The 27265-nt window shown below is 43.1% G+C and overlaps 1 protein-coding gene across 1 annotated transcript in view; it reads left to right on the top strand.

The window, feature by feature from the left end:
* TACC3 (transforming acidic coiled-coil containing protein 3) overlaps positions 1-26376 on the top strand; it is a 293528-nt gene extending 267152 nt beyond the window's left edge. The window contains exons 14-16 of the mRNA XM_069203951.1: positions 7305-7411; positions 16980-17100; positions 26186-26376. Coding sequence (XP_069060052.1) covers positions 7305-7411; positions 16980-17100; positions 26186-26251 — 294 coding nt within the window. The 3' untranslated portion in view covers positions 26252-26376. The remainder of the gene's footprint in view (positions 1-7304; positions 7412-16979; positions 17101-26185) is intronic.
* The last annotated feature ends 889 nt before the right edge of the window (positions 26377-27265 follow it).

The following is a 27265-nucleotide window of genomic DNA, read 5'->3' as shown; positions in this document are numbered from 1 at the left end:
CCTAAAGTCCCGACGCCTGGGAGAGACCCTGCATCCGCAGCCCCCAGGACCCGAAGGACCGGACTTTCACCGGAGAAGTGACCCCCAGGAGTCCCTCTCCCTTACCCAAGTGGAGGTTTCCCCGAGGAATCCCCCCCTTGCCTGCCTGCAGCGCTGAAGAGATCCCGAGGTCTCTCATAGACTAACATTGAAAACCCGACGCTTGCTTCTACACTGCACCCGGCCGCCCCCGCGCTGCTGAGGGTGAAATTTCTGTGTGGACGTGTGTCCCCCCCGGTGCCCTACAAAACCCCCCTGGTCTGCCCTCCGAAGACGCGGGTACTTACCTGCAAGCAGACCGGAACCGGGGCACCCCCTTCTCTCCATTCTAGCCTATGTGTTTTGGGCACCACTTGGAACTCTGCACCTGACCGGCCCTGAGCTGCTGGTGTGGTGACTTTGGGGTTGCTCTGAACCCCCAACGGTGGGCTACCTTGGACCAAGAACTAAGCCCTGTAAGTGTCTTACTTACCTGGTTAACCTAACAAATACTTACCTCCCCCAGGAACTGTGAAAATTGCACTAAGTGTCCACTTTTAAAACAGCTATTTGTCAATAACTTGAAAAGTATACATGCAATTTTGATGATTTGAAGTTCCTAAAGTACTTACCTGCAATACCTTTCGAATGAGATATTACATGTAGAATTTGAACCTGTGGTTCTTAAAATAAACTAAGAAAAGATATTTTTCTATATAAAAACCTATTGGCTGGATTTGTCTCTGAGTGTGTGTACCTCATTTATTGTCTTGTGTATGTACAACAAATGCTTAACACTACTCCTTGGATAAGCCTACTGCTCGACCACACTACCACAAAATAGAGCATTAGTATTATCTATTTTTTACCACTATTTTACCTCTAAGGGGAACCCTTGGACTCTGTGCATGCTATTCCTTACTTTGAAATAGCACATACAGAGCCAACTTCCTACACCTATTCACTGTCACTAAGAATTGCTTGGACTCAGTATAGGGTGCCACACCATAGATGTTCACTGAGCCAGCCTCCTAAACTAGTCTTTCAAATTGCAGTAACCTCTGCATGGCACATGAGTGAACTTCAGGCCCTTTCAGTACAGCCTCCCTATACCCCCCCCCCCCCCCCACCCCCCCCCCCTTACCAAACTTGTTATAGTCAAGCTATGTTCCTCCCAAAGGTAATGAAACCTTTTGATGTTGGATAAGCCATCAACATTCAATTGTTTTTTAAAACCCTTTTCGACAGGTGGGGGAACCCAGCTTTTAAATATGGTCACCCCAGAGCAAGTGTATCTTGTTGCCCACAAGTTGGCATGTTTGTCCTGTTACTAGTCCTCAAAAGCAGACTTTCACTAACAAGCTGTAGCTGGATCCTAGAAAATGGCAAAGTGCAAATTCTAAACTTTTCTGTAACGTTTTGACAACCAACTAAAATAGTCAATTGTAACTTTTAGAGGGTTGTTTTCCAAGCTTGAAGCTCCTGGAGGCTAATTTGCATTACCTCGCCAGCAGCTGCCCAGCAAGTGCTCGACCTGAATGAGGAACAACAATTGCTAATCCAACAGAACAATGATTTAGGCCCGGTGACCAGATGAGATGTTTGATGCATTTGGTCATTATCAGCCCCGGGACAGCTGGGACAGACACCGGAAGTAATTATGTTGTAAGGGATAGCGGTGAGACCTAACTATTCATAGTTTAGTGTAAGGAGTGAAATGAAGAAGGGGAACGCCTTTGTCCCAAGGCCCAAACTAGCTAGTCTGGTTCCAAAACCAATGGGAGGGAAGCTTCCCCCAAAACTGGTTTTGAGAAGACATGGAGGGGGACGACTGGTTATCTTCCTGGCCATACCTCTGTGTGAACACAAGCTCTGCACAAAGGAGAAATGGTTTTGCCAGCTTGGATTTTAGGAATATGTGGCATTGAAGTGCTGTTTGCAGAAGGGCAAACACTGCTGAAAAATTGTGGTACTCCAATCCCCCCCCGAGAACATTAGAACATGGAGTGTCTGAGCGTTACCCTCCCACTAGCCCAGGCCAACCACAGATGTGGTACCCAAAGCACCCTCTCGGAACACTTTGGGCCTCCAAGGTTCAGTGGGTTGACCTGTGTGGCTACAGGAGCACAATAAGTTGTACATACCATACAGTTACTACAAATAAAGTAGGACTGTATTTGGTCAAAATAAACGTCCGGTTAACAAGACTCAGTCCGCATATACCATCAGAAAATGTTGCCACAACTCCTAGCTAGCTCACAATTCTCTGTCTGAACCCCTAAAGACCAGGGTAGCAGATGGTTTCCACAACCTTGAATATAACTACTCCGATTCCCAAGGAAATCATGGAAACCAGTCTACCCATTTGTCACTTAGTGTACACAAGATTAGACACAGGAAAGAATTCAAATATGTCAGAACATGTATTGCATTCTTATTCTTGCATAAAAAACAGCATTACAAAGATGATGGAAAAAAGAAACCCGTTCAAACATGGTTTTGTGATTGTGTTGGTAAACTCCTATCTGTATCTACCTATACTGCTGAAAGCCTAGTGGGAGCACCCTCTGCCAGTTCTGTTCGGAGTGGTGCAGGCTATTGGTCCTCTGCAGAGTAGAGGGTTGGATTCAGGGTCAGCATCAGTCAACCGGATTCTCAGGCACTGCGTGCCAAGTTCCAGGATGATCCCAGCAGAAGTGCTGCTCCGGCACATATAATGCAGAGCTGGTTTTATTAATACAAGCACTCTTCCTGTTGCACTGGCAGGGATGCAAGCTTGATGCTGTGATGTCTATAAATGCAGAACTGTCTCCACAATCAAACAAATATTCAGGCATTGTGTTCTGTGTGCTCGGCCTTGGACGGTGTACAGATTAGATGGCTTACTAGGAATGAGTAACATGTACAATGATTTCTCAGTACATTATCGCATAAATGAGAAAGTGATGTTAAAGGTTGCCGACAAATGAAATGCTAACTTAAATAGTGCCTTTTATAAATGGAGTCTTTAAGCAGACCCTGATGTGCTTTCTCCACACAAGAAGTCTCTTGAAATGTCCAGCTGACCAGTTCCAACTGGACCTTGCTTGGGGACCTCTGCTGGAGTGCGTCCTTACTCATAAGTGCTGTCCTTGAGGGCCTGGGAGCCTTGGGAGTGATCCAGAGGAACTGTTCCAGAAATACCTAAAGTTTGCACTATAATCTTTGGACTTCCAAGACCTCCAGAGCAGTCAGGGGAACGTTGCAGCAAAGGGGTCAGATTTCAATGCATCTTCCTCAGATACAGCTTCAGGTTTGTCTGACTAGAGAATTTTGAGCTCCATAAGACTAGTCAGATGGTGAAAACGTCGAACTCTCTTGGGGTATCTGCTGCCACTTTATTGTGGTCAGCCTTAAATTCTGCCTATATCCTAGTCTGCGACTTCGATAGACTAGCAATCACTTAGTGCTTTTGGTTGCCATTTTTCCTTAAATTTAAACGTTTTATCATTTTCGTATTGGATTCGTTATTTTGGTGTTTTTCTTCAATGCATTTTTCGGTTTTCCTACTTTTAGTCTGCATTTTTGTTTGGTGCTTTGACTTTATTACTGTTTTGGTACTCCATACATATTTACACATTGCTTTAAGCCTACTTGCTCTGTCATAGCTACCAGGGGGTGGAGCTCATGTTAATTTAGTTACTTTGAGGGTTCACTCGCCTCCATGTGTCAGGTTAATGTAATTATTCCTTGAGGTGGGAAGCCACCCACCCCAAGTTGTCTACTTTCTTGTAATTAAAGGTATCAAAATGTATGTGCTATTGATCAGTCTATTGTAGCTGATCCAACATAGAACTATAACAATATATTGACTGTAGATGGATTATCAATTAGTTAGTGAGCAACCAACTCGAATGTTCATCTTAGAAACCTGAATCAGATGGTTTCATTATGGTAACCCTTTTTTGAGTTTCTTTAGAAAATGTTTTTTTCTTATACTGCCATACTTGTGTAATTGTCAAATTAGGGTGTTTGTGCTCATGTAAGGATTGCTCCTCATATATCAGATTTTTGATAATTCCAATAAATTTATCTGACTTCACAATATAACCTGTTTGCATCACCTAATTTAGTGTAAAATGCTCATTTATTATATAGTTTATTATTTATATGTAATAAACTGAATCAATTTGAAATAAGGTCATTACACCCTATGACCAAAAGCAAAATGGCCTATAAAGTTTCAATACAAATGCCCAACATCTCAAAAGAAAATAACAAAATGATCAGTGTTCTGACCATGTTCTATTGTTCAAAGGCTACAAAGACATCTTGCCTCACTTTTCCTCAGGACTAGTTTACTGTTCTCCATCTCTTGTCACTTAGAATGTTTTCAGTGCCACTGAACCAAAATTGATTTGTATCATTGTGGTGCTACCAATGTTTGATCATTGGATATTTAGGATATTTGATTTTTATTAATTTTAACTGTCCTGTAGTGCTTCCTGAGTGAATAAGGTTATAGTTTCAACCCAAAACAGTGATGTTTGTTACAGTTAATACCTTGAGTGATTAGACATTCCTTTTTTAGGTTGAACCTTCCAGAGTTCAACAGTTTGGTTGCAAAAGTCTTTGAGGGCTTATCAAGAAAATAGAGGGGCTTGCAACCCATTTGCTAGTTTTGTTTAGCTTTACAGTCACTCTCATTTGCCTATTTTTTGTTTGGCTTGCTTCGTCCATCCTGTACCTCCCTTTGAGAATTTCCATTTTACTTTGCCTTCCACTTCTCACTTTTAAGGAACTACTACTTTCTTTTGGTCTTAAGAACGCTTAACCCAACCCATTATTTTTTCTCACCCATGTTCTTCTCCTCTTCCCCTCTGATGTGCTCACCCTCTTGTGCTTCTGCCACCCACATAGATTTCTTGTTCATTTGCTTTTCTCCCCTGCACTACGCATTGCTCATTCCTTTCCTATTTTTCTGCCACCACCATGTTGCTACCTCCCCCGTCTGTGCCCTCTGTTGCTTCCCCTCACACCCATTCTTGTTTTTTCCCAACCCTCCTTATTAAAAAAATGCTTGTGATTTTTTTTTCTCCCGCTTTTTTTTTTTTTTTTAAACTAATCAAACTAGGAGGGGCCAATAAAAGAGTAGAAAGTACCTTTGCACGGCGCACATTTCTACAAATTAACTCAGTTGTCTTTTCTTTTTTTTTGTTGTAATTATTTAGCAATGCTGGTAAGTTATTGTTAAAAACCATCGGCAAGGGCAAGACCTTTCACAGTGACCTGTTCACTTTGCCAGTACTTGTAGGTAATGTCAAAAAAAGGTGTTATTTCTTTCGCCCACCTTATAGACAGACAGTTTACAATAATTTCCATAAAACCAATCTGCTTGGTAGATAGCAGGTAACCAGTCACCAGATCACAAAAAACTTTAGGCCGAATGTAACAATGGCAACAGTTTACATACATACAGTTGAGTTAAACAATGTGGTTTGGTGTGAATCGCATGTGCACTGGTATTCAGAAAAGTATTTTCGTTTAATTAAAATTTAACCTGTCTTATTTAGAATAGCAGCAAAATGAAATGTTCTAATATCATCCAGATTTTTAATGTGGTGAATCAAATGCTAACAGATTAGGTGCTCTCCCTTGATTCAATGATTTGATTTGAACTTATTTGTTTTTCTCTCGCTACTTGAGATTTTATATTTTGCTACCTATTAAACCTTAGGTTGTCCCCGACTGTAGGTCATAGATATACAGATTGACTAGGTGGTGTTTGTACTTCATTAGACATCAGAAATTAATGCCCCTGCTTCTGTCTTGTACATTTACTGAATGATTGGAGCTCGCTCAAGCATGTTAATTAGAATGATCATTTAGAAATCTTTATTAGAATGGCACTTACATATGTACCTTGATAGGATAAATTCAACCGCAAATAATGATGGGCATATAAAATTTGTAAAACTATCATACTTTACCAAACAATTTCTTTTTATACATATTATGGCACCATCTAAATAATAAAAATGAAATGATTGATTTTAGCAGACTAAATCACCCATGATAATACTGTTCATAATGCTTCTTTATAACCTTGATAAAATTACACTGAAGACCGTATACAATATATAAAGAATGACGACAAGCATTGAAGTAGCATTACCATTTTAAGTTTAGTTTGTAGAATTTCAAATTTACAATAGATTATTCTATTTACATTGATAGAAAAATGTTATAATATACATTTGTAATATGTTAATTAAGGCTGTATGATCTATTGCCATAAGGTAATGATTTCACCAGTGATCTTTTCTAAGAGATGGTGTATGGTTGTGTACCCTGAATATGAACATTCTTACCAATACAATGAGAATAGAGGGTAAATGTGATGACTTGAAATTGTATGTTCCAATTGCATGCATGAGGCTATGACCTAAATATTTGATTTTCTTCACATTGAGTAATTTCAAGTCGTTTAGACATCTACTGTATTCTTGAGACTTCTTGACTTACTATAAAATGTCTTTATATATTTTGTACTTTATGGATCCATTTTGTGCAGTACCTCTAAAATATTACAAAAAATGTAAAACAAAGTGCAAACATGTATTATCTTTTACCTATGATTGTGCCGTAGTATGGATTTGTAACTCCTGCTTATCACAACTTTTTGTGTATACACTTCTATAAATCTTTAAAAAAATAAGTTTTTGCAGTTGTCAACATTGCCCACCACCCTGAAGATGTTCCTTCAGGAAAAGGAATGCACATGTTGGATGTTTTTAACTTCGAAGTAAAGATATTTTGGAATTAATTTGATTAGTGACGTGGTCATCACTGAAATCTAGTGAGGGAGTTCTAAAGTCAAATGGGTTTCTGCTGATTAACAGTGTTTCCTCTTTCAGCTAGATACTGTTAGATTTGAGCTGATTAGTTTTCAAGACTGACAAGGATGTTGCAGTTTTGATTCAACTGCTATAGTAATTTTCTCACTTTGTATAGAACTTAATTTGATTGCAGCATCTATATATTACTACCCCCATGTGGGGTGCTGCTTACTACACCGTGTAGGGTGTGTGATTGGCTGGATGTCCTGTTTTTGATCCTATATAAGAGTTTCCATGTTGTGCTTGATGACCGCCGAGGGGCTGTTATTGTGAAATGGGATGCAGCACGTAGCAGTGTGGTGAATGATTTAGTGTGAGCTGCTCAAGTCATACATGTCATATTGTATTGTCAAATTAAGTCAGTCTACTTGTTTAGCTGTTTAGTAAACTGCTTTAACTTCTCTTTAGAATGAAGAAGCTTTGAAGAAATGTGTTGAGAATTATGCTGCTAAGGTTCAAAAGGAAGAGCAGCGGTATCAAGCACTTAAAGCACATGCAGAAGAAAAAATAAACAAGTGAGTATTTTTAGGACAAATATTTTGCAAACCCTGGGTTACTTGGCACTTCTGAATAACTTTTACACATGTGACCCAGGGCACTTGTTACTATTGTACTGTTAATTGCTGTCTACGTATTTCTATGTTGCTCTTGATTTTCCATGTTTTAGCACAGATGAGCAGATGATGCTTAGTTTAAAGATCACTGTCCAGTGAGCTGTTCTTTAAAATATTACAAGTCTTTGTCATAGGGTGACAGGTGATGACCACAAAAAGAACAGTCGCTTTGAGCTTTCTGGGCTCTGCTGCAAACATTAATTAAATGACTTTAGGGTCTATGGGAAATGCTAAACTACCTGTTGACAAGCACATACCCAGGTCACTCTATAAGACTCCTTGACTGTATTCTAATTGTTTTAATGTTCAGTTGCACTAGGTGCAGTAAAAATGTATCAATTTTCCTATATTTATCTTTTTTTTTCTACTTTGCCAATAGCCCTGATGGGTGTGGGTTTGATCGGCAGTATCATGTTTGTAAAACTTACTCAAGGAAATTTTCACTTTAGCCTCACTGATTATGGAAATATATTACTGGTCTGATTGAAAGTGATGTGCATAACTGCTAAGCACAATTCCAGCATCTGCTTTTGCCTATTTGAACATGTTGCAAGCGTGCTATTTCATCATGTCAGCAGATTGACACTAAACTAAAGCTGCCTCCAATGTGTAGATTGTATTTCTGTTGAAATAGCCTTAGCTAATCTCCTCTCTGACTGTTGCCCAGTCTCAACCCTCCCTCGGTTAAGGAAGATGATGGCAAGTCTTGGCTATATGTAAGGCTCCCAGCAAAAGTGTTTTTCCACTTTATTTTTAAAAGCAGAAAAATACAACAAATTGGACATCTTATGTGACCGTTCATTCAGTTATTTGTGAATTCCAGAACAATAACTGTGCATATTGACCACATGGGGAGTTTAAAAACAGAATGAAGTTTGCTTAAATATCTGCATCTCTTAACATATCATACGAAGATCCTTGTAATTGGCTCCACCCCTTCTGCCTGGAACGACTCTTGGTGGCCCACTGCACTGGGAAACGCCGCAGACCCCATGGTGCGAGTATGCAATCTAGATAGTCATCCACGCATTCGTCACTAGCAAACTGGACTACGGCAATGCACTTTATGCTGGCATCACCAAGAAATTGCAATTAAGACTACAAAGAATCCAGAATGCAGCAGCCAGACTCATCCTGGACATCCACTGACACAGCCACATCTCCTCCAACCTCAGAGACCTACACTGGCTCCCAGTCAAGCGCATTACATACAAATTCCTATCCTCACCTATAAGGCACTACACAGCATAGGACCGGCATTCCCCAATCACTGCCTCGCCTTCTACGTACCTAACCGACAACTTGTTTGTCCCAGCTTGCCCTTGCAGCCATTCCAAAGAAAAGAGCACAGCAGGAGAAAGATCCCTCTCCTACCTCGCAGCCTGGACATGAACACGTTACCTCTCAAACTCAGACAGACCCCATCAGAGAGTTCAGGAAGGACCTCAAGTACTGTCTCGTCAATCGAGCCGCACACCCACAAACAGCACCTTGAGGGCCTATGGGTGATTATCCGCGCTTTAGAAATTGATTGCTTGTGGTACAATTCTAATATTTTCATGTGGAGGACTGTTTTATTATGGTTAACTGTTTAATGCCTGTTGGGTTTTAGCACATTTAAGTAGAAATGCAAATGTATTTGTTAAACTTGGGAAAATAAGAGTTCAAACTTAATGTATTCACTAAACACTAAATCAATATGGATAAATAACAACAAGATAGCAAGTGGCCAAAAAATCAATATGGATTAAAAAAAAAAAAAAAAAAAACTGTAAACCACTAGCCCTATCCTTGAGGACTCCAAAAATTGATTTAAGAAAATCATGGCGTGCCAACTACCAGTTCCTCTTCAAGGAATCCTCATTAATAGTCAAGTGATCAGTTGTCCTGCACATGGGATCTTAAAGCACTTCATAAAAAATATATATTTGTCAAGGCTTTTCTGTAGAAAAGTGCACTTTAAATTAATTACCTCTGCAACATATTAATAAAAGTATCCACATTTAATTTATTTATAAAAAAAAGTCAATTAAACCAAATCATCACAAATTTAGCAGATGACTAGATCTGAGGAAGGAGAGGGCTAGCCTTCTACCACAGCTCTATAAGAACGCCTTGTGGGTTAAATACAGAAAGACCACTAAAGAAACAGTTTTAGATATTCAGGATGTCTAATACTGGTACTGCAGCTATATAAATGCAGCCATGAAAGACTTATAAGAACCACTGTATGTGAGGCACCCCAGACTTTTACCGTTGAGACATCAGATATCCCGTTGGTCAACACCCAATGTTCTCATGCAGTCAAAACTGTTTGACGTAGACTCCACCTTCGATGATGAGGCTTGGAGGCCAGTCACCTTCTCCACTATCTTAGATGTTGAGGCCCCTCCAGCTTTTCACCTTCAGGTGAGGCTTCCTCTCAAGGAAGTCTGTTAAAGCTTTCTTCTGAGTGGTACCTCACACCTGTTTTGGAGTAATCAGAGATATGCCCTCTAGCTCTCTGAAGATGACTTTTGCAGATAATTAATCATCTGAGTTGCCTCTAAGATCATTCTCCATGTGTTTTCTACGCAGCGCCTCAAATTTCTCCAGTTCCTTTTACTGCTTTACATCTGCCAAAATTGCTAGTCAGCAGTTGTCTCCTTCTAGACCCTTTAAACAGAAGATCCTATTCAAGAGGACAAATTATGCTGTCTTATGTCCTTCTAGAAGACTATCAGATCTCCTTCCAAATCCTTAAAATGGTCCAGCAGGAGGAATCGTTCTCGGGTTGCTTACCCAGACACCCTCCTTCGATGTCTGATTGTTTGGAGCAATCTTCCAAGGACTATTCTTCTACATAGTCATTCTCCTCCTGCTCGTATCACTCAAGTAGATTACCTAATGACCTTCAACAAGGTGGTTTTCAGAGGAGCAGTGAAACTTAATATTCCAATGCCTTCTACAACATCAACCTTGATTTGAGAACCTGCATTACAGAGCTACTTGAAGTAGAGCTGTTACATGAATGATCCTTTGCTTTTGAAGCTTTTAATGCAATGTTCCTTGACACTGGCATCAGTGAAGTATGCTCTGTTATGGCTTCAGAAAGGGTGTAAACAACCCGATCAAGGTATTTTTCTCCTCACTACAAAATCTCTCCCAGATGCTGCTGTTCTGGAAGCCAGAAAAAGTTATGCTGTAGCTCCTTTCTCTACTGTACCTCTTGTCAGTGAAATAACTTATTTGACAGTAATAGATGCAACAGTTCAGCTACCGTGAAGATAATTGCTAATTCCACTGATTTGCTTGGCATAATATGACAGGCAAGATTTCAAAGAAGATACGGTAAGAAATACTTGTCTCTGACAAGCCAAAAATTGCCCATTTCAAGTTAAGGGGTCCTCAGTTTCAACATCCATAAACCAGCATTTTAAGTATTTGACTCAAAGGCATTATTTTTGACAGCAGTTTAGCTCAGCATGCAAGCTAATTCAGGCATTGTTCCCATGTACCTTATGCTGTGCTGGTTCCACACAGGTGGTGATAAGAACTTGATCAATTCATGTCTTAACAACTTTTTCTGAACCCTTCATCACCAGAGGAAAGAGTCCTTCACACTTTAGATGGGAAGTGTGTGTTAAGGTTCCATGTACACAAACGTAAAAATGTGAGGCAATTTGAGTCTGTTCATAAGCTATGGTCCTGTTAAAACTGTTCTTCCTATGGGAAAAAATAATCTGTTTCAAAGTGAAGAGTGTCTACTATTTTATTGTGTTACCATTTATCAAACAAATCTCTCTGGTGGGCTCAGTGCCCTCATCAAGGTGAAAATATATTACCCCGACTCTATTGAGTTTAAGAAATTTGTAAGGCTGCAACATAGGTCTATGCACAGATTTGGAAGTTGTCTTGATTGATTTCAGGGATTCACAGATGTATACCGGTCAGCTCTTGCCATGGTTTCCCCTCTTTTTTTTGGCTTCTGACCTCCTGTTTTAATCCTGTGCTGAACTTTGTGCTGGCTTTAGGACTCTGGGCACTTTAACACTGCTGACCAGTGGTGAAGTGCAAGTGCTCTGTCTAAAATGGCTTTGGTTATTGGTTTGTCCCCGCACCAGATACCACTACGACGCCAACGCCCTAAACACTGGTCGCTCTACCACCTGCTTCCAGGCCTCACCAAAGCTCACCCACTGAGCCTTCTCCTGCCAGAGCTGCAACTTCTCCACTCTCCGGACCACCACTTCACCCGCAAGAATCAGACTCAACCACCTCGGGTGCATCCTTCTCAACACCCGCTCTGTCCAAAAGCACGCCATCGATCTCTGGGACCTTCTTGTCTCCTCCTCCCCAGACATTGGATTCCTGACAGACCTGGCTGAACCCATCCTCAGCTCCCGACCTAGCCATTCCAGATGGTTACAAGATAACCCGCAGAGACCGCACCAACAGACCGGGAGGAGGGATCACCATTGTCCACATGAACACCATCAGAATCTCGACCAACACCGAAGACACCCTAAGCGGCGCCGAACCCGTGCACTTCCAAATCCACATCAACCCCAAGACCACCCTCGGGCACCCTCATCTACAGACAGCCCCCCAAGCCCCCTGCCCCCGTCCCAGACCTCAGTTCAGTGACGCCATCGCTCAAGCCCTAGCTTCTACAGATTACATTCTCCTCAGGGACCTGAACTTCCACCTCAAACACCAAGGTCAGCAACTTGATCTCCCTGTACACCAACCTCTGACTCAACCAACTACCACCCATTCTGCTGGACACACGCTCGACCCCATCTTCTGACAGCAGACACATCACCTTCAGCCACACCACTAAACTCCACTGGACCGATCACCGCTGCATCCACTTCACCTTCAATAAACCCACCACCTCCTGCAACCAATCCCCGCCACAGCTGGTACAAGATCACCAACGACCAGCTGATCTCTGCCCGAGCACCACCAGCTGTTTCCTCCGACTCAGCCACCGCAACCTCAGGCAATGGATCAAAGACTGCACCAACACTCTCGCCCCGTTAAAAAAACCCAGCTCACAACCACACCATTAGTAAGGCAAACTGGTTCACCACCGACCTTTGGACCTCCAACCAGGTCTGCCGCAAACTCGAGAGTAAGTGGCGCCAGGAAAAGACTCCAGCCACCCACACAGCCCTCAAGAACAGCATCCGCAAGCACCACCAGCTCATCGGAGCCACCAAGAGATCCTCCTTCCAATAACGTATCGATAACGCGCACAACAGCAAAGAGCTCTTCAACATCGTAAAGGAACTCTCCAACCCCAGCACCAACATCCCACCTTCGCAAGACCTCTGCGACTCCCTTGCCACCTTCTTTCACCGCAAGATCAGACATCATGACAGCTTCAACATGACCTCATAAGCAGCCACCAACACCTCTGACTCATCGCCCCCCCAACCTCCTGCTCTCCTGGACTCGCGTCAACGACGCAGACACCATCAAAGTAATGAACACCATTCATTCTGGCTCTCTGTTTGACCCCTGCCCGCACTACATTTACAACAGAGGAAGCTCCATCATGTGTTCTCCCCCCCCCCCCCCCCCCCCCCCCCCAAACTCGTTTGATCATCAATAGCTCCTTCGAGACCGCAATGTTCCCAGAAGGCTGGAATCGCGCTGAGATCAACACCTTACTCAAGAAACCACAGGCGGACCCTAAGGACCTCAAAAACTACCGGCCAATCTCCCAGCTTCTGTTCCGACAAAGGTACTCCAAGATAATCAACAGGCAACTGTCCCACCACCTGGAGGAAAACACTGGACCTGTCTCAATCTGGCTTTCGCAGCAATCACAGCACCGAGACCGCCCTCATCGCATCAACTGACATCTGGACCCTCCTGGACAAAGGTGAAACAGCAGCCCTCATCCTCCTGGACCTCTCAGCTGCCTTTGATACCGTCTGCCACCATACCCTGCGCACACGCCTCCACGATGCAGGGATCCGCAACAAAGCCCTGGAGTGGATCACCTCCTTCCTTACTGACAGAACACTGAGAGTCTGCCTCCCACCATTCCTATCTAAAGACATCAAGACCATCTGCAGTGTGCCATAGGTCTCCTCCCTCAGCCTGACACTTAAACGTCTACATGGCACCGCTTGCCAAAATCATCTGATCTCAACATCTCTTATGCCAACGATACCCAACTGATCCTCTCCCTCACCAAGGACCCCGCCACAGCGAAAACCAACTTCCACGAGGGAATGAAGGCAGTAGCCAACTGGAAGAACAGTCGACTAAAACTTAACTCTGAAAAGCAGAAGTCCTCATTCTCAGCCCCATCCCGTCCGCATGGGATGCCTCCTGGTGGCCGCCCTCACTGGGAGCTGCAGAAACGCCCACCAACCACGCCCACAACCTGGGTTTCATCCTTGACTCATCGCTCTCCGTGACCCAACAAGTCATAGCCATCTCGTCATCCTGCTTCAACACCCTTCGCATGCTCCGCAAAACCTACAGGTGGATCCCTACCGAAACCAGAAGGACGATTACCCAGGCCCTCCAGACTGGAATACGGCAACACTCTACGTGGGAACCATGGCAGCTCTCCAGAAAAGACTGCAACGGATACAGAACGTTGCCACACGCCTCATCCTCAACATCCCCTGCCACAGCCATATCACAGCCCACCAGAGAAACCTACACTGGCTTCCCGTCAACAAAAGGATCATATTCAAACTCCCAACCCACGCCCACAAAGTACTCCAATGCCGGACCAGCATACCTCAACAATTGACTTGACTCACTTTTTACACCCCGAACTGTCACCTCCGCTCCGCCTAAAACGCCTGTGCCCCATCCCACGCAACCACAGGACAACATCTGGAGGCAGATCCTTCTCCTACCTCGCGGCCAAGACCTGGAACACCCTCCCCATCCACCTACAGCAGACCAAGGACCTACTGACCTTCAGGCAACTCCTCAAGACCTGGCTGTTCGAACAGTAGCAGCTCCTCCCTCTCAATTACCCCCCCCCCCCTTTCAAAGCACCTTGAGGCCCTCACGCGTGAGTAGCGTGCTCTACAAATACTTTGGTTACGATCAAGTCCCTAGTACAGTGCACAATGTTTGCCCATTGCCGGTCAATCAATTTCTACTAGTGGGCCTACAGCACTGATTGTGCCACCCACAGGAGTAGCCCTGTAAACATGTCTTAGAGCTGCCGCTGCAGTGTGTGTGGGCAGTTTTAAACTGCCAGTTTGACCTTGCAAGTGCACCTACTTGCCAGACCCAACCCTTCCCTTTTACTACATGTAAGTCACCCCTAAGGTAGGCCCAAGGCAGTCCCATGGGGTGGGTGCAGTGCGTTCAAAAGGTAGGACACGAACTGGTGTTTTACATGTCTTGGTAGTGAAATACTGCTAAATTCTGTTTTCACTATTGCAAGGCCTATCTCTCTCATAGTTTAATATGGGGATAGCCTCAAAATATCTTTCAAGGGTAATTTTCCATTGAGAGCAGAGATATGAAGTTTTGGGTATCTGAACTCACAATTTAAAACTACATCTTATGGTGAAGTTGGTTTTAAAATTTTAAGTTTCAAAATGCCACTTTTAAAAAGTGGGCATTTTCTTGCTTAACCATTCCATGCCGCTGCCTGTCTGAGGAATACCCGTCTGGGTCAGGATGACAGTTGGACTAGGCAGTTAACATTTGCACCTGAATAAAGCTGTGCCTGTCATTACACAAAGCAGTCTCTAACCCCCTGGAATGTCTGGGTCCAGAGAAGGCAGGGTCTTGTGCACTACAAATCCTTTCCTTTTGAAGTTTGCCTACTTTAAAGGCAGAAATAAGTATTTGGCCTTTGAGATCACAACTTCAGAACACTTTTGGACTGAGAACATTCTGCCAGGAAAAAGAGCTGGATGCTGTAGGAGAACTGCCACTTTGTTGTGGTCTGCTGTTTCTGTCCTGAAAGTGAAAGGACTGGACTTTGCGCTCTACATTCTGCTTTCCAAGGTTCTCCAAGGGCTTGAACGGAGCTTCCCTCCTATTAAGGATTCTCAGGGGCATCAAAGACTTCATCTCCCAGTGCCTCGACTCTTCTGCTGAGTCCTGACTTGTCAAGAGGTGACAAAAGGGCCCAGAGACTGGACTTAAGTGGACACTTGTGTCCTGAGGAAGCATCAGAATTTCCCCATCTGAAAATCGACGAATCGCCTGACTTGAGGCAGAAGAATCATCACAGCACCTGCTCCACTGCCGCTCTCATCACTGTGCGTCTTTTTTCCCACTCATTATCCCTATGCATCGTTTCAGTCATCAACAATGCACCGCAGTAAGGATTCATGCATCGCCCCCAGCAAAGAAGACTCAACACATTGCCATCCCGGTGGGGAAACAATTGACGCATCGCTTGCTTTTGACACCTCACCTCCTTTACGTCCTGCATCTTGTTTTAGACAAATCCAAGGTATTGCATGTTACAAGGATACAACCATTGATTCTTCTGGATTAAGACACTTTCAAACCTTAAAGTGATGTCTACTTGTGTATGTTGGATTTTTGTCGTTTTGGTCTTGTTTGACTCGGATAAATATTGGCTATTTTTCTAAACTGGTGTTGATTGCTATTGTGGTGTTTTCACTGTTATTGTGTGTGTATAAATACTTTACACATTGCCTCTTAGAGAAGCCTGACTGCTTAAGCCAAGCTACCATGGGGGTGAGCAGGGTTTACCTTAGGTGTTGACTCCCTTACCCTGACCAGAGTGAGGGGCCTTACTTGGACAGGGTGTAAGCTGACTGCCAACTAGACTATTTCTAACAGGTAGGCCAGGCCTTCTTGAGGAATCTAGTTAGGTGATGGATGATGTTTTGCTCTTACCTTCCATTTCCAGTGGGATGTGCCGGTTATTCTATTCAATGCTTATAACTATTTATGGGAATCATCTGGAGTAGTACTATTACTCTTTCATCTCCTTCTTGGGGCCTTCATTAATTAATCCTTTCAAAAATACATAATATGCAATGTCAATATTGATATGCCAAGATGTAAAATCAAAAAACGTTTGGTTATTTATCAACAATCTTATTTTTTTCTTAAAAATCAGCTTGTCCTTGAAATAGTCTTCAAAATACTTTCACAAACCTTTAATTAAACGAAAGTGGATTAATGGTGTAATCTGCATACTGCCTTTGCAGCATAAGATAACATATCTGGGTCATGTATGCCCTTAGTCTTGCCTTCCCCTTCCTGCATTTACATATCTACTACCTACTGTGAGCTATTTTGGTAAATATCCTACATTTAGTTTACGCTTTTTCTAAAAACTGATCTAGGATATTGCCAGTAAATTTCACAATGCTGAACTCACCAGCAAGTGTAGATTTTTGTGAAGACTAATCTACAGCTAAAAGGTTAAGTCGCTACCTCATGGATTGCTTGTGTATTTGTCTTAATATTCTTATGTGAAGATTGTTCATGAAATAAATTTAACTTTAAGGGCCAACGAAGAAATTGCACAAGTACGGGGCAAATCAAAGTCTGAAGTTGCAGCTTTTCAAGCTACTCTGCGGAAGGAGCAAATGCGAATTCAGTCACTGGAACAAGCTCTTGAACAAAAGGTCAGTTAAATGATTGCAATACGTTTTTAGGTTTTTGGCCTAAGATATTTTGTTTTTTGTTCTACAAACCTTGTCCCAACCCTCCAGTAATGGCATGTTTACTCCCTAGGTTGACTGCTAGCTGACTTGAAAAAGCATGTTCTCTAGCTTTGAATGCTTCAGTTTAACTAATGAATTATACCTAGACGTCAGGCCTAGAACACTTGATAGTCAGTTAGCTCAGAAATACACATATACTGCATAATAACATTGAAACAGCCATAGATACTTTGGCATGGGCCTTGGAGCAGAGCTTCAACCCTCCTCATAGCTTCCATCTACCATATTGTCTATTGCAGATCTACCTAACGAGAGAACCCTTAACTCTTATCTTCTACAAATTAATTTGTGGACAGTCTGCCTAACCAAATATTTTCTCACCTCCCCAGCTGCTGGAGGCAAGCAGTTTGTTGCTTTTGTGCCTGGGAGGCTGTACTAGGAGTTTCTTCATGCTGACACCTTCACACTCCAAGAGTGCGTACTATCCTGGTGGCAGTCGCCACTAGGTATACTTAGGACCTAGTTTCCATAGGAAGAGCGATTTTTGGACTTTGGCGCCGCTTGATGAATCTTCACAAAATGATAAAACTTATACTTTTCTAAGTTCAGCTTCTGTCCTGAAACCTGCCGGGTAACCTGTCAAGCGGGGCCGAGAAAAGTGTGGGTTGGGAGTCCCAAAATGTGTTTTCCCCATTCCTTTTTCCATAGGACTTTGACACTCCTACAGCCTGAACCACTAAACGGAATTGCATCAATGTTGGCATGAATCTAGGCTGTTGCACAGAACGTGTTTTATGGTTTGGTGCAAATTCATTCAGTAGTTTTGTAGTAATTTAAGGCCAAAAATACATATATCTAGAGGCACAGATCCATCGCGGATCCAGCTGTCCCCATGTTGATATCTGATTGGCTGCCCTCACTTCAACCAGGAACTGTTGGCAGGCCTAATTCTGCCAAGGAGGGGGATGTGTGTCCCTGCTGCTTGTTTTGATCAGTGGCTGGGCTGTTTGGGGGTGGGTGGGGGGGTGATTTGTTCTGGGGTCCGTTAGGGGGAGTTGTTCTCGGGGCCATTAGGGGTGCAGGGGTACTGCCCAGAAAATTCTCTTAATCCAATCTGACACCTGGGGGAAATTCAAAGTAAAGAATCTGCAACTAGGATGTCTGAACCAGATAAGACGTTAATGAAGGTGGTGTTCTGCTGTATGTTGATGTGTACATTTTACTGCTGTTATCATTGACTACCAGTGGTTCCCATTTTGTTGTATGTAAATAATTCAAGCATGTGAATCTATGAAACATACCAATGCTTAACAACTGTAGTTAAAAGTAGGTAATTGTTTTACTGTGACTTTTCATTCTCCTTGGCTAGTCAAAGCAAAGTGAGGTTAGTGTTGAAGAGATGTTACATCCATGATGACTCCCTTTTCCCTATATGATCTATTTTTTTTTTCTTCTAAGAACACCTTTATTAAAAATTTTCAAAATAAATTGTGCTCCTTATTAGTAGAACAGTGATCACATAATTCACCCCGATGGCCCCCTGTCCCGGCCCCCGTTATGGTGTCCAGCCTGGGCTCCAGCACTCTACCTTTCTGTGCTCTCAGTATATGATCTATTTTTAGGGCCATTTGAATACTTCACTAACAGCAATAATTGCACCTATGACCTAAGTATTAAGTGTGGCGTTTATGGTCCTGACAAACTTCTGTCAAACCAGCTGAGATAATACTTCATAAGCATGGATTGAAAGAATGTATCCTCTCTTTTTTTTAACTAATTCAAAGTCATTAAGATGTGGCATTTCTTCAGGTTCATTTTAGATCAACTTTCCCTCCTTGTTTGGCCCTTAATTATCTTGAACTGTATTATCTTATGCCATTTAGTTTTTCAGGAGTCTTTCAGTTAGGAAAATCTAGTTCCAAAGTCCTATTCAGTGTCATTTTTCTGCTCTTCCTGTGTCCTTTTGTGGTGGGTTTCAATTAAGGTTCAGCACAGCATGATCTTGGTACAGACCTTGATGAAATTTCAGGTTTCACATTTGTTGCAAGCCTTACAGGAGGCACTGTGTATCAGCAATTAGTCCCTGTGCTTCCTCAGTCACCTACTATAGCTCAACAAGTGTATTGCAAAAATATTAATGTGTTATGTAGCTCCTCTGAAAGGGAGATGGTTTTTGTATTGTCTGCTCACACTGTATGTACTTAATGGTACTGATGTATCCCGCACATGCATGACTGCATCACCTAACCCTGACAAATGTTTGCTGTTGTGCTTGTGCTGTGTCCAGAGCTTCACTCAGATTGTTCATAACAGGAAACTTTCCAAAAGTGTGACTGCATTTAGTAAATCTGACATCTGCAATAGATGCCTTTTCAGGTTTGGCCTGCTGACTGCAGGCTCTGCAATTATGCTAAAGCCAGCCTGCTGTGTCAAAGAGGTGTGCAGCTGCTGGTGGGCTCATACAAGGATTAAAACTGGTGATGGACTCATACAGGGATTAAAACTGCTGATTTGCTGGCAGCTGTTCAGTTACCCATGTGCTTTTAGTGACAAAAGTATATTTTCCAGTGAGTGCAATCATGCAAATGAGTTTACTCCTTATGAACAACCTTTATTTTAATAAAAGTTGTCTTATTTTGCCCTTTTCTTATGCTTCAATTCCCTAAGCCTTATTCATACATTTTGTAAAAAGTTGATGCCTCATATGTTTGGCGAATTGCTTCAACCTGATCTCAAAGGCCCATACTGAGCTGGTAGAAGGCATGATCCAGCATGTCTTCCCTGGTTGGAGAACCATCACATCAAACAGATGGATCTTGCAAATATTCAAAAGGCTACACCATGCCTTTCATTTCCTCTCACCTTCTTATGCCCCCCTCCCACATCAGAATGATGGTCGGTGGACCATTCTGCAATTCTGCTGCATGGGTGTTTTTGAGCTGGTGCCTGCTTCAGAGAGGTACCTTCCTTACTATCTCTTTTTACTGAGGGAGTATAGGGGCCTTCAAACATTTATTTAAAAACAATTGAGGGTACTTACCTGGTCACATTCTCTCTTCCTTGGACCCAGAAGTCTGAATGGTGTCCCTGAACTTGCACAACACACATTTTAATATACCTATCCTGCAGTACAGTTACCAGTGATTCATTGTTAGGATTAGAACACTTCCCATTTGTGGTTCTCCTCTTGGGTCTTACCTCTTCCCTTATTCATGGAAATAACAGCCTGCCTTTTGAAGATGACATTCATGTGTTCCTGTTTATAGACAGCCAGCTGCAGACTTGACTCTCCACAGTTTCTTAGACCACCTCCAGGAGAAGCCTGAACTCCCATTGAGTTTTGTTCAGCATGCTGAAATCACACCTGTTTCCCTGCACAGCAGATTCCCTTCATTGGGGCTATCTTGGACATAGTAGTGTTCAAGCTCTTTGCACCACTACAGTGAGCCTGGAACATTCGAGATAAGATTCTGATGTTTTGAGCTTAATCCAGAGTCTGTGAGGATGACTTAGTCTTGGACTCTTTGCCTAGTGAATCGTCCTTGTCCTGATCACCAGAAGGCATGTGGGGGTCTTGCAAAGAAACCAGTTATGTAATTGAGCCTTGCATCGGAGCTGCCTCATACTCCTTCCATGTAGTGCAGGCTATCTGATGGTGGCAGACAATCACCAGCCTGACATATGGCAGGCCACTATCTCTTCCCTATCCAGACTTCTCGCGTGTGACAGATGTTGTGACATGTCAACCTTTTGAGACTGGTGTTTCATCTGGCCCTAAAAGCCTTCTTGCCTTTCATCAAGGGGAGGCTGGTGAAAGTCCTCACACCCAACACAACTTCAGTGCAGTACTACAAAAAGGGTAGTGTGAGGGTGGGGTCGGGGTCCTAGGTCTTGTGCCATGGATCCCTACATCGTTTAGAGTGTTGATCCACAGGACATCTGTCAAGACTTCAGAATGCCAGAGCAGATAGTGGCTGCATATTGAGTGACATCTCCAACCCTAGGTGGCAAGGAGTATCTTCAACCATTGAGGCATGCCCTGTTTGACATAGGTGAGAACACAGCCTCAACTTTGTGTACTGGAGTATTTTGGTGCCTCCTGCTGGGAGCCCGTAAGGCGTTGCACCGCCGGCCTGGCGAGGAACATTTCCCGATGATACTATTCATCCATTGTGATGCTTGAGGGATTTTGCTCCTGATACTTCAGGTCTCCTTGGCCACCTTTGCCTTGTGGAACAGTGTACTTTCGTTTGTTCTTACTGGAGTTTACTCCTGGAAAGTCACTGGGTGATGTGTCCAATTGCAGTCAGAACACAAGTATTCTATATGTGTTCCAGCCACTGCTTCTCTTGCCTATAATTCTGAAGAAAGTCAGGGTCAGAACTTGCCCTCTGATCTGGCTACAACTTTGGGAGGGTCTCCTATCTTGGAAACAGGAGAGGATCCTGTACTGATGTGAAGATGAATCAATCCTTCTGGATTCTCTGAAATTAAAGAAATAGCAGGCAGCTCAGAGAAGGGCCTTCGCAAATGGATAGTCCTACCTATGAGATTCTGCTGTTTGCTGGCCAGTAAACCAGACTGATTCTGCTAGGGCCAAGACTGCATTAGCTAAGGGAGTGCCGGTTATAACTTTTGCTATGCTGTGACATGGGCATTGGTGCATATGTTTGACATTAATGCCTTGACTGCCAGGTGTACCTGTAGGGCCATTTTGCCCACTTGGTCCTGTAAGGCTTTCTGGTCTGAGTCCACTCTCCAGACCCTCTGGCTTTGGTAGATATTGCTATAGTATCTACTTTTAAGGTGTGCATCCTGCAGTCAGAAGTATTCATCAGAAGAATGTTATTTACCTCACCTTGTGAGTATCCCAAGGTGAGTATCCCCATGTGCCAAACTGAATCTCGTATCTCAAAAGTAGTGCTTGTGCGTATGCTACTCCATATTGATGCTGCTCCCCTTTAGAAGTGGTGAACTGAGCCAGATACTTGCCACATGTGCACCAACGTCAGTTCCTTTCTTCCTATGCCTTCAAACTCTGCTTTTCCTTTCTCGAGTTTGTCATGAGATTGTTCTTTCAGATTTCCCAGTGTGCGTGGGACAAGTTAACCTGTAACATGACCGTTTGAACCTTGTAAGAAGTGCTGCAAACAGATGTCTGATGGATTTTCACTAGTTGAACCTCTCGTACTTGGGTGTGACTTGCCTCCAATGTCTGTGACTGTGCCCAAAGTCCATTGGTGAATGCAAAGCTGTATGTGGGGGGTGGGGGAGGATCCACCAGAAGGCTCTAATCCAGTCTCACTTCGTCAGTCAAGAGCTCCCAAATTTACTGCAGCAGATTTTCTTTGCAGTCAAAGTCTTTGGGAAAGTCGAGGAAACAAGAGTTCCTAGCAGGATTTTTCCTCTTTTTGCTCTTTTGTCTCCAAAGAGGTTATAAGGGAGTCTCTATTCTTCCAGGTCTCTCTCCCATTCCAGGGAGGAGCTGATTCCATCCTTGACTGATGCTCAGAATTCCTGGGTCTATCTGCAAAGTAGCAGGTATTGGGAGCCTTTCGGGAGGCCATGCTGCTAATCTTTGGCACGGTTCTGGCTCCCACTGACGTGCCTTCAGGTCCCAAGAACTTGCAGGGCCCTTCAGTCTAGTTACCGCCAGCGCAGTCCAGTTGTCTTTGGCACAGTCTTGGCTCCTTCAGCCCAGTTTGTGTTCCGTATTGACATCTGTACCAGCTTCAGGGCCTGTACCAAAATCCATGCAATGCTCCTTCAATTTCTTCCGGTCCAGTAACGGAAGAATGTAAACCTGATTCTTTTGTGATTAAGGGAGTTGCTGAGGTCCTTGACTTCCACCTTCTCATTATTGAAGCAAAAACAAATGCGGTGACTGAGGTCCTGCAGCCTAGCCAAAGACAGAGCAAACCTCTCTTGCTCTCAGTGATGCCTTAATTGAAGCTAGGGGGCTAAGACTGAACCCTTCTTTGCCTTAGCCAACCCCCACCCCCTCCCTCCCTTCAACTGACCAGTTGCCTGTCGCCATAGACCTGCCATAGTCAATTCATATTTTTTTCCCCAGCATCTAACCTCCCTGGAAGCCTAGTTGTACAGCATTCTACTCCCTACACCTATGCACTTTGGTACTTAATAGGTGAGAACTTACTGGCAGTCCCTGATGAGTTAAGTTCCTCCTTAGACAAAACCATTCAGGTTGCTGCCTAATTGGACTCCCCTTCAGACCTAGTTGCCACTGATTGACTTTGAAGGACTGTGGGAACAAGTGTGGTGCTCTGCCATCAGACATTGATGAGGTCCACAGACTTCTCCAGGAATGTCCATGAGCTATTAATGGAAATGCCTTTCCACAGCTCCTACCTATTTGGTGAAAACAGACTCTGCCCTAGAGTGCTTTAAAGAGAGCTGAGCCACAGCACGCACATGGGGCCTTTCGGTTTCAGGAGAGCAATGCCTCCCAACAATTCCACCCCTTTCAGAAATATGGCAGGAAATGTGTATCAACCGTGTCGGGCTCCACTGCAACACTTCCCTTACCTCAACTCTGGGCTGTTGAAGGCGGGCTCATCAGTGTCTGGCATGGGTCTATGACGGTGAACCTCATGAACTCATTGGTGTTCTCGATCAGTCTGCCAAAGTCCCACCCAACTCCTTTTGCAAGGGCTCTTTCATTGGAGCCTTCTTAATACAGTGTGCTTTAAGCCTTTCCAATGACTCCAGTACAGGTGGGACATGATCCCCAAGTTTCAGCCTCTGTCCTGGGTCTCACTGAGGATGTCTGAGGCTTTTTGGCCTGCTAGCCTAATGCACCTGCTTGCCGACCAGGTTAGTTGGCACGTGAGCTTTGCTTTGACAGTTGATATCTCACTGGACCCAGCAAGAAGGGAGCCTGTCAGATTCCATTCAGGTGTAGAAGACTGCAAAAGACCTGACCGAAATTGGACCAGCGGCAGACACATTTCCATACCCCAACCAGAGTTGATTGTGGTGACAGATGTGTTGCTTCTGAGTTGGGCAGGACATCCGGAAGAGGTGATCCACAACAGAGACCTGCCTCCATATGAACTTGCTGGAGTTGCAAATTATTCACTTGGCATTGAAGGCCTTCCTTCTCTCCATCAAAGGAATGGTCTTCACTGACGGTATCACTGCCATGTGGTACTGCAACAAGCAGGTAGGAGTGGAGTCCTGGGTCCTTTGACTAAAGGCTCTGTGCCTCTAGAGCTGCCTGAATCATTTGTGGATTTTTCTTGTGGTGCACCACCTGGCAGGATCTATAAATGCCAGGGCGGACAAGCTCAGCTAGCTGCGCCTGCCAGATTACTAATGGTAGTTACACCTTGAGTAGCATAAGTCGTCTTCTAACAACCGTGGCTTGATCACTAATCCACTGAGTGTTGAATGTCGTATTTTTGCATGCTGGAGTCTCCAAGAAAGCAGTCTCTCAGATTAATTCCACCTCAGTGGAGTACCTGACTCCTGTATGCTGGCTGCTACTTCCCTTTCCTGTCCCCTATTCTGTAAATGATCAGTAATGACTGGGCCATTTTTGAGTGGTACCTGAAACATCTGGGTTTGAGCATCTGTCTTCCAATCGGGCTGGCACTTCAATGGGATCTTCTGTCACAGCAGCAGGGCAGGGTCTTGCAGCTATATCTTTGCAACTTGTACCTAAATGCGTTGAGATTGAGCAGCAGAGGTTCACTGTATTAAGTCTACCTCCTGAGGTTGTGGATGTCATCCTGGCAGCTGGGAGCCCTTCTACAAAATCTATTTATGCAGTGCTTTGGGACACAACTGATAGAACATACATTATAATTTCACACAGCCTGACAGGCTGGATTCCGACATCTTGGAGGTTGGACTCACCCGAACTGCATGAACGTAATAATAGATGGAGAACTTGTGCTTCAAAGTGGAAGCTATGCATGAATATAGAAGAGGTTCTGTAATACTGCTGCATATCCTTTTTTGTGCTACCATTTTCACGTCTGTTTCTTTCTCATTTATTTCATACTGCAACTTCTGATTTTCAGTTTAAAGGTTAAGAATAAACGTTATCTTTGCAGATACTTCAAGATCCCCAGGACACTTGTGGATCAAGTTTCCCAAAGGTTAAAGGCTTACTGGACGGCCTTGCTAACCTTCTTTGAATCCTTGTTTTAAAGATGTTCTTAATGAAGTGTTCCTTTTTTTTTTTTTTTTTTTTTTTTTTTTTTTTTTTTACTGCATGTTCAGGTGATTCTGGCCAGGAACTTGCACTGCTGCACATAACATGTTGTGCTTCTTGTGCTTGATAAAGGGTCTAAAGCTACGGCTCATTTTATGTGCTTTACCTGTAAATGAATTGGCTGAACCTCTTTGCAGGGTCAGTGAGTAGTGGAAGTGTTGCTACCCCACTCCCAGTATCTAGAGGATGCTTTGGAATATTCCCATATTTAAGTGGAGGCAAGGGGTGATGACATAGGCATACGTGCAATCACATGTGGGACTTTAAACAACCAGGTCACAATTTCCTTTCTGGTATGCCCTTAATTGCTGGTACTAACCATGATAAAACAGGCCTGCCGATAGTGCCCCTTGGTCGGGTACATTCTGGAGATCAGTGGTTGTGACTTGAACGTTTAAAGTGACGATCATATCACACTGATCAGTTAGAAGGTCTGGGCCAAGAGTACAAAAGCCACTATACTGAGGAACTTGTTCTTTCGTAACGTATTTTACAAACATTTGCATTTGACCCACTAGTTCTCCCCTCTTATGCCATTCTGCTGCAAATAGAGTATATAACTAGTTTAGGCAAATTTCTGTCAAAATAGAACAAAAGATCACCTTCTGCAGAGATCCTTCCACTGGCAGTTGCAAAGATTGTGAATCTGGACCATGCTGCACGGCAAACCGTTAAAGCTGAGTAACTTTATTACCATGCTCAATGTGTGCTTTAAATAGATTACACTAGCCAAATGCAGATTAATTTCATACTCTGTATTGAGTTGCAGTAGTGGTAATTAATGTTCTGTGTTTTGTTTTTTTCCAGACTAAAGAGAATGATGAACTCACGAAAATCTGTGATGACTTGATAATGAAAATGGAGAAGATCTGATTGCTTGGACCATACCTTTCTGTCTGCCTTTCTTTTGTACTTGTCTGTCTTCCTGTTTGTCCTGTCTACAAATTGTTGATTTTATATGTTAACTATATATGTAACAAATAAAGATATTGTAGTTACAGTTTCTCTCTTTATTTAAAAATCTTTAGATGTTATGAGCCATGTTTGGCCTAGTATTATGATTTTGCTTGCATCTCTATCACATTATGGTGCAAATACTTCATACACTTTTGCAACCCTTCATGAATCTTTTAATAAACTCAAATCTATGGAAAAGCTGTTTGCAACAAGAATCAGTATAACCATTAGGTATTGTTCTGGCAAGCCTGCATTAGAAATGTGAAAATTATAAAAAGTACAAATGCTGCAGTCTTAAGATACAAACAACAAGTAAATGGCATTGTAAAAATAAAGCAAACATGAAGTTGAAGTAGACTCTTGCCTGCCAGCCCCAGTTCTAAAATTGGTACACAGCTCCTACAAATATAGCAGGACTGTGTAGTAGACCAACACAAACTTCACAGTAGCGACTCCGTCCATATATCATTATTAGGTGTCGGCGTATCTCGGCTAGCTTACAGTACCACTTCCAACCCCTAAACTGACTTAGGGTAAAGATGTTATTGGCAACCTCAAACATGACACTAATTCCCAAGGAATCCGTGTAAACAGATCTAACCCTTTTGTTAGTTACTTTTTCATGCCCAAGATAATCATACGAGATATTTAAAGAAAAAAAAAAGCATTTTAAAATGATCGTATTCTTTTATAAAAAAGCATGAGCTGCAGTTATTAGAAAAATTAGACATACTACTGTAATCAGCATTGTTAGAATGGTATACAATATGAACAATTCAACCATGGTAATTGTTGCTTATGTTTGCTTACTCCTATCTGTATCTAAAATGGTCCTAAAGAGCATAATGGGAGTACCTTCTGCCAGATCATTTGTGATAGTCTAACCCTCCTCCCCCCAATACCTTGGTTTTAGGGGCGAGGAAGCCAAGT

This window comes from Pleurodeles waltl, chromosome 1_2, assembly GCF_031143425.1.
Source record: "Pleurodeles waltl isolate 20211129_DDA chromosome 1_2, aPleWal1.hap1.20221129, whole genome shotgun sequence".
Classification (NCBI taxonomy): domain Eukaryota; kingdom Metazoa; phylum Chordata; class Amphibia; order Caudata; family Salamandridae; genus Pleurodeles; species Pleurodeles waltl.
Note: the sequence above shows the minus strand (reverse complement) of the source record. Positions and strands in the feature narration are given on the sequence as shown.